We start from the raw sequence: 12,140 nt of genomic DNA, 5'->3' as shown, positions 1-12,140 counted from the left end.
ACCTGCCATATCCCCACTGAAAGTTAGGGACCCGGCCTTGGGGCCTCCTGTCAGTGGAGGACTGTCCTGCTGGGAGACCCTAGCCTGAAGAAACTCCCAGACATGGTCCCACAGCGCCCTCTCCTGGTCTCTGGAAGAATCTCTCCTTTCCCACTGCTGGCAAGCCTCCCCTTCACCTGCTTCCCTAATGCCTGTGCTCCCACCATGGGAGAGTGACCCTCCAGGGAAGGACAGAGGTCCTGGCATGCTGTCCCTGATCAGGCTTCCTCCATGCAGTGGGGTGTGGCAGGAGGTACCTGTGCAGTCCTGACCCAGGGGAGCCTGTGAACCTGTGTGCATCTGAGGACAAGACACGGGGAGCAGAGAGCAGAGGGAATCTGTCCCCACAGGGTGGGGGGTACTCAGAGGAGTCAGGCTGGCTCTGGGTGCTGAGTGTGAACAGGAACTTGCAGTGTAGACACACACCTTCACAGAGAAGGACACCGAGTGTGAGAACGCCCGGCCCTTCCTGAGCAGGGCTGACAGGACCCCCAGCGGCTGTGGGGACAGAGCAGGGCCTGGGTATCCAGCAGGAACAACAGAGGGGCCATCCTGTGACCTCCCCTCCATTTTCTCTGAGATTTTTAATCCAGGCTGCACTTCTGGTCAGTGCTGCTCATTAAGGATTTAACTTTGTGGGAAGTCCTAGGACAGAACTTGGAACAGGGAGACCTGGAAGGGGATACAAGGGGGTGTGGCTGGAGGAAGAGGAGAGCAGAGGAAACAGGGAAGGGAGAAATGTCTCGTGGTCCCAGGTGGGACTCAGAGAGGTGACTGAGTGGACCCTGGGCGTGGGAGAGGAAGGGATGGTCCAGAGTGTCAGGTGGATGGAGGGCGATGCCCGCAGAGATGGGGATGCCCAGACTCAGGTGAGGTCAGGTGGGAGAGCACGTGGGGGGCTGCAGATGGATCTGTTGTCCCTCTGTCACATGGCGATCATGATGTGACCTGTGGAGGGGTGTGGACACATGGATGAGCAGGGCTGAGAGACTCCTTCCCTCCCCCATGGGAAGAAAGCAGGCTTAGTCTGCAGCATTCATTCATTCATTCTCCCCTACACTTTTTATTTTTTTAAAGATTTATTAGAGAGAGAATGCACTTATAAGCTGAGGTGGGGGGCGCAGAAGGAGAGGGAGAAGCCAACTCCCCTCTGAGCCAGACCCAGGGCTTGATCCCAGGACCCTGAGGTCATGATCTGAGCCTAAGGCAGATGCTTCTCTGACTGACCCACCCAGGCCCACCTCCCCTACATTCTTTAAACACACGTTTAAGTGTCAGATCAGTGTTCATCACGATGAATAAAATATGATTTTATATTCATTTCAGAATTGCTAGTACATTGTCTGTTTCGTACAATGTAATGGTTGCTGTTTGCCCTCCTCAGTGTTTGTGTTTGCGAGCTCAACTTATATCACACAACGGTTCCTACTCAATCACTTTGTGTCTATTTATCAAAGGATCCTTTCATACACTGGAGAAAAGTACGCGATTTTATATGCACCAAATTTGAAGATAAGAAGTGTTGCGGAAAAATAAAAATCAGACCAGAGAGAGACCAAGTGACCCTCGGAGAAGTAGGAGAACTCGGATTTATTTTACGCCAGCGGGCCCAGATGAGCTCGTGCTCCAAGTTCTGGGCCCCGGGCAATGGGGTTATAGGGCTTTTATAGGGGATGCAGGCAGTCAGGTTCCAAGGGCTGTGCTGACTGCTGGTAGGTGGGTTTAAACTGGGGGAGCGGGGGCTGCTTTAGGCGGGGACAATAGTGCGGGGAGCCTGTGGTGGGAAGCCTGTTTACAGAAGCAGAAATGGCTGGTTATCTCTTGCTCCCAGGAGGGCTTCTGGTTATCTCTAGCTTATTGTTAGTAACTTTCCATCTTCTGGGGCCTCCTGGCCTGGACCTGCTCTGCGTACTTTTCCTCTTCAGGAGGACCCAAACTTAAGAGAAAAAGGAAGAATTAGAAAGAATTATTGACATATCTGAAAAACACAGGGTCAGCTTCTGTAAGTCACCATAAAATATAGAAATAAATGACCAATATCAGATTTCTTAGAAATAGCAACTAAAATCATGAGTTTGAGAACTAATGAAATCTATTTCATCCTGAATAAATTGGGGAGTCACAGTAATCAGCCAGGCTCCCTGACCTTGAAGGGAGCCCTGAGAAACTGTCACAGACATTCTCAAGGCACCATGGGTCAGAAGAATCCTTTCTCACTGGGAAGGTCTGGAGACAGTGGGGAACACAAGGATTGGAAAACTGGGTGTTGGAGAAGAATCTTGAGCCCAGGAACCCCTCACAAAGTTGGAAAGAGCACACAGACCCCCCAACCCCTGATGACTCTAGGGTGATGCTCGATGTCCTAGGCGAGAGGTGTCTTTGGGCTGTGCTTTTCATCTCTGAAGGACCCTGCTGATGCACACTGTCCACCGGGGTTTACAATACCAAGGAGTGCCATCAGTGGGTCCGTGTGTGAGCAGAAAAAGCTAGGGGTCCCCAGGAGAAAAACAAACAAACAAACAGTTGGGCTATAGCTTTCCTGACACAAGAGAAGTCATTTTGGGCCCCCAGCTGTTTCCTGTGATCTCTGCCCTTGTGTCTCTACTTTCTGAGCACACATCTTGCAGATCTTCCTAAGAGGTGTCAGAATTAAGAAGAAATGAAAACAAACAAACAAAACAGAACAAAAAAAACTCCAGTAGTTAAAGATTTAAGGGAACAAAGGAAATGCAAAAATGGACAGCTCTACCAGGCCAGGAAACAGTCTATCTAACCACATCAGAGACAATGAATCAATCAGTGGTGAACCCCCCAGTGCTGTTTTCAAGGCAACCAGGCCCTGCATTCCTTGCCCCAGATGAGGACCCCAAATCCTTTCCAGTTTATCCTGGCTCTGGGAGCAGGTCCCCAGCCCCGTCCCCTTGTGGGGCAGCCACCTCGGCTTCAATATACTGTTCAAGTCTCTGCACTAGGAGGCGCACTGGCTGCATTAACAGAGCAAAGGATGCCCCTATAGGCCTGTGCTCTCAGGCCTCCTGACGGACCTTACCCACACCTGGACAAGGGATGACAGAGCTCCCCTCTGAATATTCATCCCAAATGCGAAATAAAAAGAACCCACTCACTCCTGCTCTGGGAGTCAAGGCTTTGCAAGTTATTCCCTGTGATCTCCTTATTACTTCATTTTCCTCTCCCTCCCTCCGCTGTGGTTTTGGAATATAGGTGAGGTGCGGTGGGGTGGAGTCCAGAGCCCAGGACTAAGAAAGAGTTCTTGAGATGTCTTTGGTGCCAAATGGTGGTTTCTTAAAGCACGGGGACAGGCCCGGTGGGCAGAAAGAGCTGCGGTCCCCGGGTTGTGAAGGGCCGCTGATTCTATACTATGGGGTTGGCGGAGGTAAGGACAAAGGGAGGTTTTGAAAGAACTTTCCTGTATTAAAGATGACACACAAGATACTGGAGGCTTTCCAATTTGTCAAGTTAAGGTTGTTTTTCCTTCAGGAAAGCATTAATGGTAAGATAGTTGGGAGCTTCCTGGAGGAATGTTACATTCCTCCTATCACACTTCCTTATCAATGGGCTGTAGGTTTAAAAGAATTCAATTTTATGGACATTTCCTTCTGCCTCAGCCTACCTCAATTTTATGGAAGGGGCTTTCCTTCCCTAAGGAAACCCTAACATCAGGAAACTGAGTTATGGGTCTCTGGGAGTTTGCCTATTGATAAGAAAGCTTCTTCCTTGTAAATCACTAGGACATTTGTAAACTGAGGGAGACTCAGGTCTTGCAGGATTGTGATCTCTACAAGTCAACTATTTGTTTTCCCTTTAGGGCAGCCAGGAGTGCCTGAGGAATGTCACACAGATCCCATGGGGGGGGGCTTGGGGTGTCAGCTTCTGCTTTGTCCTCAGCTTGTCTTCCATTCCCTCATCACCTCTATATATAATTTATAGTACTTAAATGTATACCTTATAATATATGATATGTATATGCAACATGTAACATTTGATACAATATATAATCTATAGTATTTTTATCATACCTAATATCTATATTTACTAGATTATATATAATAAAATGATACATGTAATAATTCAATATAATATATTATACACATTTAATATATTTCATATGCTTATATAGTATATATACAATATTATAATATGTAATATTTATAATTATTTATAATAAATATCATATACATTTATATATTTTTTTCCTTTTCCCCCTAACAAGGACCCCGATGCCCTGGACGGCAGAGTACCACAGTCTGACAGGCCCTGAAAGGAAAGCTGGAGGCTCTAAGGTGACAGAAAGAATGAGGCTTTGTTTGGGAGCAAAGCGGTGCAAATGCCTCCCCACCCCAGCAGCTTTTCTCTTCAGCCCTAAAGGCAATTCCTTGTCTATGAGGGAGGAGGCCACAGAGGAATCAGGACAGGACAGAGAAGCCCCAGAGTCGGCTGCATGAGGCCACATTGTTGGCTTTCCCCTCCTCCCCTCCCCAGGGGTCGCTTGCCCTGGGCCCCGGTAGCACGGCAGGTGATTATTTTTCATGAGAACAGCTCCAGGTGTGGGCAGGTCTGTCCCTGTCTGAACACCAGCCTGGGCAAGGCCTCCATGGGGTGGCGGATGGAGCAGGAAGGAGGGAGGGAGTCAGAGCTGAGCCCCCACGCAGCTGCAGGGACACAGGTTCTGCAGTCACACTTCAGTGAAGACACCACCTGCCAAGTGTGCAAGAATGAGTAGAGTAGTTCCCTGCTTGGTCTGGACCAGAAGCCTGTCCACACACGCCCAGTCCCACAGCGCCACCTGCTGGGCCGAGACACCAAGTCGTCCAGCCCATCTGACACCTCCCAGCGCTCCTGGAATGAAGTCCAGACTTTTGCAATTGGATCTAGAATGATGTCGCTGCCCCGGGCAGTAGAATGAAGAGGAGCCCTCTGTGGTGTTCGGGCTGACAGCTTATTTCTAGATCACTAATGACCTCCGGATGGTTAAAAACATTATGTATTGCACACTGCTTACGTTAGCAGGTATTTCAGGATTACCTGACATTGGAGTTTGCCTCTTCCAAGAGCTTGGGCTCATAACCAGTCTACCATCATCTTGAACCAAATAAAAGGCTTAAATCTCTCGAGTATCAAGGTGGTTCACACCTCACAGTAATTCTACATGGACCCATCTTACAGTTTGACAGTTGTTGTTGCTGTGGGTTTAGATTCTCCTGTGAGGTCCCCTCAGCCTGCACTGCAAGGACGTTTGATGCCTGTCTCTGCCATGGGAACAGGACACTGTCAGGGACATGCGTCTTCTGCTCCTGCTCACCTTTCCAGGTTCAAAGTTTCCTTGAAATTTAGCCTGACAAATACTTATATATTTGACTCTCTTATATACTTAATATATTTTAAATCAGCTTTATATTTTTCATTAGTATAAAGATTGTTACACACAGAACATTGCTATAAATGGATCACTCCTCTGTTGAGGGGTTTTTCCATCTCTCCTGCCCTGACAACCCTCACCCTAATGTGGAATTCATGGGGGATGAGTGTCTAAAATCTGGGTCCAAAGAACAGACATTTATCCAAAACCCTCCAACAAGCAGGGGGGTGAGCAGTAGACATCGTGGGATTAAACTGGGAGCAACAAGCACCTGGCAGGACAGCATTGACTGTGGAGATGGATTTGGATGGTGTTGCTTGTACCTTCACAATATTAAGTCAATCCGAGCCATGGATGTGGGATCCTCTCACTTATTTAAATCCTTTTAGTATTTTCAGCAATCCTTTTTACTTTTTATTTTGCAAGTCTTTTGCCTACTTGGTTAAGTTGACTCCTAAAAGTTATTTTCTTTTGGATACTATCTTTTTTTTTAAGAAAGATTTTATTTATTTACTTGACAGAGAGAGACACAGCGAGACAGGGAACACAAGCAGGGGGAGTTGGAGAGGAGGAGCAGGCTTCCTGCCGAGGAGGGAGCCTGATGTGGGACTCGATCCCAGGACCCTGAGATCATGACCTAAGCCGAAGGCAGACGCTTAACGACTTAATATTCTCTGGGGCTTCTTCATTGTTGATGTAGTGATGATCACCTGGTTGTTGTAGGGAAATTACTACATGAACTCCTGTAGGAGATGCTAGACAGATACAGCTTAGGGGTATAATAGAATGTGTTCCCTACTTTGGAACAGTAGGACAAGTAATGAAGCAGGAGGGAATCTGAGAGGGAAGCTCTGCATCTATGACCCTGAAATGAGCGATCTCACAGGGTAGACTCTGAGCACAGGAGGAGTTTAAGAACTAAATTGAACCTGTGCTGCCCCCAATACTTATGGGTAAAACAGAAAAGCATAAAGTTTTCTTTTAATGTTTTTTAGTTTGAGAAAACTCATTTATGTGTTCTAGAACTTACATAGTTATTTGTAAAACACACATTTTAGAAGCACCAACTATTTTCTGATTGGTGCAGGTAAGGAAGTAACAGGAAGGGTCAGGAAGGAGCCCCCTCTGTGCTCCTGACGCAGTGCTTCTGTCAGGACTGAGAGGAGAGCCCTGCTTCCAGCTCTCGGCTTCCTCAGGGTGTGGTCCCTGGGAGAGGACACTGCCCTCCCCGCACCCAGCCCCTCTCTGCTGGTTGACCAGCTCCCACCCTGTCCTCCAGCCTCCAGCATCTCCCACCACCTTCTCCCTGGAGCCAGATTCCTCTATCTCTGAGGTCAGTGTCATCAAAAGATAACCTCTCAAGCTTTGAAACCCTTCTTGGACTGTTAGATTATTTGAAGATGGAGAAAAAAAAAAATGTGTTCCACACCACTAATTGCACTTTATATTTACACTGCAACTGTGCAGTTAGAAACCTGTAAGATTCTCATGGCACCTGGGTGGCTCAGTTGGTTAAGCATTTGCCTTCGACTCAGGTCATGATCTCAGAGTCCTGGGATTGAGCCCCGCATCATGCTCCCTGCTCAGTGGGGAGCCCGTTTCTCCCTCTCCCTCTGCCTACTGCTCTGTCTACCTGTGCTCTCTCTCTCTCTCTGTCAAATAAATAAATAAAATATTTAAAAAAAGAAACATATAAGATTCTAATTATAAAATATTCACAGATAATTATTATACTTTTACTTTATTGATTCATATGCTCCAATACTGAGACATTTTCAGTTCTGTTTATACAATTTATACAAATTAGTGTGTATTTATCCTCTACGGTAAGAACCAGATATTCACCAATCACATCATTTTCACGTATAATATCAATATTTTGGCCAATGTCAAAAATAAATAGATATCAGCAGGATATGACATGTGCATGACAAAAGTTCAGGGATGCTTGCCAGAGGGTAATTCATGTTGACGGCATGGGGATTATTGAAGTGAATTCCTAGGTGAGGAGGTTGCCAAAGTCCATGTGTGGTTCTGGCCAGATGTGTGGGTCTGGCCCACCTCTCAGCTCCCCATGTGAGGAAGGAACTGAATGAGGACACTCAGGAAGACACATGGATCTTCAACTAGAACAATGGTTCCCTTGGGATGAGGCATCATCTCCATATGGGGTAGCTGTCTATGACCATACATCTATTCCACATATATGTCCCATCTCTGCTTCTGGTCAAGGACAAAGATAGGTATGAGAAGGAGAAGGTGGAAACAGAAATAAGGAACAGACCTTCAGAAGGAATATAGTGGAATGTGGTCCAGGGAAGGGCTGTGCCTCGTGCAGTTGACAAATGGGGAGAAAGGTCCCTTAAGGAATTCCAGGTGAAGATAGGATTCTACCCCCCCCTCCTCTGGGAAGGAAAGGTGTAATAGAGTGAGGGAGGGAACTGGTCAATTACTCTGGGGCAGGATATCGGAGTTTTACGGATGCCTTGGAGCAGGGAGAAGGTAAAACAAAGAAGAGTAGGAGAAGTGAAGAGCATCTAAGGCAGAGAGAAAGGACCCCCTCTATCTAATTCATTGCTGGTTCCCAGCACAGAGGCCCTGCCCCTCCAGAGGGGAGCTGTCTGAGGAAACTGCAAGATGTGCCGGAATGACTGACTGAGGGCATGAGGAAGCTGGACAGGCATAGAGAACCTGCAAGATTGATCCAGTCACTGGGACAACCTGGGTGGCTCAGTCGGTTAAGCGTCTGCTTTCTCTTCAGATCATGATCCCAGGGTCCTGGGATCAAGCCCCTCTGCCCCTGCCACTGCTCATGCTTGCTCTCTCTCTCACACTCTTTCTCTCTCTCTTTCAAATAAACAAATAAAATCTCTTTAAAAAAAAATAGAGAATATTATGAGGAACTATTCCACAAAAAGGCATGAGATGAGATTAGCTTCACAAGAAAAAATAACAAACTTTCAGAGAGCAGAATATTTTATTTGTTTGCTTCATATATATGTTATTGAAAGCATTGAAAAACAATGGAAAATTTAAATTCTTTTTTTTTTTTTACACTTTTAAGTAGGATCCATGCCCAATGTGGGGCTTGAACTCACGATTCTGAGTTCTAGAGTTGCATACTCAACTGACTAAGCCAGCCAGGTGCCCCAAGACAAGTTAAATTCTTATAGAAAGAAAATGTAATACTGATACATCTGAAAGATATTATACAGGAAAAGGAAATTTGCAGATCAGTATTAAGACATATTTTACAAATGATCTAAATACCATATCAACAGTGTGACTCCAATCTCACATCCATATGTTCATACACCATGACCATCTGTGATTTACTGCAGGCATACAAGTTGAATTCCACAGTAAAAAATTATTCTATATAAGATATCCTATTATTAAAGCAATAGATGAAAATCATATTATCTCACTAGATCTTGAAAGACTCTTTGAGCAAATAGAAAACAAAGTCCTAACAAAAACTACATAAAGTAGAAACAGACAGACACATTTGACCCATGGTAACACACTCTCTCCCACACACCTAGAACTCAGTCCCCCAGACAGGAAGTTAGCTACTGTGGTGAGAGGGGAGGACCTTTCTACAAGATCAGGAACAGGCGTAAGTGGCCTTAACTCCATGATTATTCAACGTCTTTCTGCAAGTAATAGACAATGGAAGTGACCAAGAAAAGTCACTTGTTCGCTCTCAGCATTGATGGCAATAAAAAGGCAGTCATCCTAAAAGACCCAAATATATGATTCCTCAATACTCCCCTGTTGGTGCAGCAGGGACAGAAGAAATCAGCTCAATGAGCACAAAGAACAGACATTCCTATGGAAGACTAATAGGATTACATGGGTCTGGAAACTTGTAGAAATAGGTAAATGATCAAGAATGGAGACCCCAGATTCCTCACAGTTCAGGGGGGAGATGAGCACCCTGGACCTGCCACCCCCAGCCCATGAACCTCAGTGTAGAGACCCTGTGTCTCAACCTAATGGGGGAGATGACCTTTCTGTGTCCTTGGAAGACTCTCTGTCTAGGGAGAGGCCGCTGTGAGTGAAGGTGGGGACAGAAGGAAAGGAGGAGCCCTCACCCCCAGGAGATGCCCTTGCATGGACTTGGCCCCATGATGGCCGCAGCCGGAGCACCAGAAGCAGAAGCCACAGGAAGAGCCTGAGCAGCCGCCGGTCCTCCCCCTCCTGGCCGATGAGAACGGGGCTCTGGTCCCAATTTCCACAGGCCTGGAGGCTGTGTGAGCCCTGAGATGCTGTCCCAGGAGGGGCAGTGAGGAGCAGACTGTCCTCAGACCTCAGCCCAGTGATGGTCAGGGAGCCAGAGCGGTAAGACATGGAAGCAGAGAAAGGATCAGAGTCCCCAGAGGGACTCACATCATAATAGTTGCGGATTTGGGACCCCATACATGGGAGCTGTTGGTACTGGACACATATAGGACACTTCCGACATGTTGGGACTCACATGTAGGTAGACTGTGTTTTGCTGGTTCTTCCCCAACTCATGATGGACTCTGTCCACCGGCCATCCTGCCACGGTTCCCCGAAATTTTTGCTCAATTTGAGAAAATGACAAAATCTGTGGATGCCAAGGACAGGGTTCAGGGACAAATGTAAAAGAATGTGAAATGAATTCGCGGACAAATTCCCTCAGATGGATCTCAGGCCCCAGGTTGTACCAAAGCAAGCAAGCAAGGCGTTGGCTTGGCCAGGAAATAGGGCTGAACGGGGAACCCTGCTGCTGTGGGGACAGCACGTCTCTGTTGCTTCCACACAGCCCGGGAGCTCGGTGTGAACATGGAGTCCACTGTCATAGGGCGGGCAGGAGTAATCAGCCTCGTCCTCAGCCTCAAGCCCAGCGATGGTCAGGGAGCCTCAGTTGCCAGACCTGGAGCCAGAGAATTGAACGGGGATCCCCAAAGATTGATTATTGTGAGCATAAAAGAGGAGATTGAGGGGCTGCTCCTCAGAGCTGTTGGCACTAAAGTGGTACTAAAGAGCATAACCCCTGGGGTTGGAGCTGCTTCCAGTGCAGGAGATGGTCATCCTCTGGCCCAGGGCCCCAGACACGGAGGGCGGCTGAGTCAGCACAGACTGGGCCCAGGACCCTGCAAGGGGGAGAGACACAGACAGGGTGATGCTGGGGTCTGGAGACAATAGGAGAAAGTTGTAGTAGGTTTTTGGGAAAGGAACCTAGAAAGGAATTGTATGTGTGGTCAATACTTGTTAAAATTAAGATAAATTTAAATAAATAAGTGAGCTTTAAAATCAAACTATGTGGATACAAAATTAGAATTCTGTTTTAACTTGGTTAAAAAGTCAAGATATTCTTGAATTATTAGTCCGCTTTTACAAATGATTAGTCTGCTTTTACCCAGGCAGCCTGGCCCTGGCACCCAGGAGTTTCTCCTCAATATGAGAAAACCAAACAATATCTTCCTGCTTAGGAGAGGCTGAAGGGGCTGAATTTAAGAAAATTTGGAATATTTTGTAGCCAATGTTCCTTGAGATTAGTTCAGACTACAGTGTAGACCAAAAAAGGAAGGAGCTGACTTGGCCAAGGAGGGGGAGCTGCACGGGACCCGTTGCTGAGGGACAGCAGGTTTTTGTCTCACTTCCCCACAGGCCGGGAGCACTGTGTGAGCACTGAGACTGCTGTCATAGGACTGGCAGTAATACTCAGCCTCGTCCTCAGCCTGGAGCCCAGTGATGGTCAAGGTGCCTGAGCTGCCAGACTTGGAGCCAGAGAATCGATCCGGGACCCCTGAGGGTCGCTTGCTATCATAATAGATGACGGTTCTGGGGGCTTTTCCTGGGAGCTGTTGGTACAAGCTCACAGCATATCCCCCGATATTGGAGCTGCTTCCAGTGCAGGAGATGGTGACCCTCTGGCCCAGGCTCCCAGACACGGAGGGCGGCTGAGTCAGCACAGACTGGGCCCAGGACCCTGCAAGGGGGAGAGACACAGACAGGGTGATGCTGGGGTCTAGAGAGAAAAAGAGGAAGGAGGGCCCTCCATGTCCCCCCAGGGCCCCTTCCCCTGTCCCTGCATCCAGTCACCTGTGCAGTGAGCGAGGAGGCTGAGGAGGAGAGGGGACCAGGCCATGGTGGAGGTCATCACCGATCCTGCCTTCTGTGGCCCCACAGATGTGCAGAGCCTCCCCTCATCTCTCCCTTCCCCTCTTCATCCTCTGAGAGAGGGAGGGCCCGGCCATGCAAATGAGACCCCCATTCTCTGACCCCTCCCTGGTCCTGGGTCATGTCCTTCTGCTTGTGGATGTCAAGGACATGGGCAGGGGAGGGGTTGGGGGTGGGGGGAGGTCCCAGCTGCGAGCACTGAGCAGAGGGCACAGGCAGGGCCAGGTGTCAGGTCCCAGCTCTGATCACCAATGACTCCTCAGAAATGGGACTAGAGTGCCCCTGGTGTCCAGACCCAGATACACCATTGTGTGACATGGTGACCAGGGCCCATCAGACCCATCTCTGCAACCCACCCCAACTGCTTTGTCCACTGCTCCTTGCTTTAGGGACTGACCAGGTGTTCCTGTATATCACTTCCCCTTATGTCAGGACTCTTAGATGCCCTGCTAAGAGTCTTCAGAATGAGTCTGTTCATGGCTCCCTTCTATGTTCCTGGGTCAGGACTGGGGTGGTGTCTCTACACAAACTCTTCTTAGACATCAGGGTCCAGAGTAGTGACGGGTCCCCA

At 48.0% G+C, this 12,140-nt stretch overlaps 1 protein-coding gene and 1 gene segment (V, D, J or C); one reads left to right on the top strand and one right to left on the bottom strand.

The window, feature by feature from the left end:
* ZNF280B (zinc finger protein 280B) overlaps window positions 1-5,524 on the top strand; it is a 121,047-nt gene extending 115,523 nt beyond the window's left edge. The window contains exon 6 of the transcript XR_010407467.1: window positions 4,271-5,524. The gene's annotated coding sequence lies outside the window, so the exon portion shown is untranslated. The remainder of the gene's footprint in view (window positions 1-4,270) is intronic.
* A 4,899-nt stretch (window positions 5,525-10,423) lies between these two features.
* LOC123841963 (immunoglobulin lambda variable 1-40-like) lies at window positions 10,424-11,549 on the bottom strand. The segment is given in 3 exon segments: window positions 10,424-10,539; window positions 11,055-11,378; window positions 11,492-11,549. Coding segments are annotated over 3 exon segments (498 nt in total).
* Window positions 11,550-12,140: the final 591 nt, after the last annotated feature.

The sequence above is a fragment of the Mirounga angustirostris genome, unplaced genomic scaffold (genome assembly GCF_029215605.1).
Source record: "Mirounga angustirostris isolate CCGP_5_RB_7025 unplaced genomic scaffold, mMirAng1.0.hap1 SCAF_14, whole genome shotgun sequence".
Taxonomy (NCBI): Eukaryota; Metazoa; Chordata; class Mammalia; order Carnivora; family Phocidae; genus Mirounga; species Mirounga angustirostris.
Note: the sequence above shows the minus strand (reverse complement) of the source record. Positions and strands in the feature narration are given on the sequence as shown.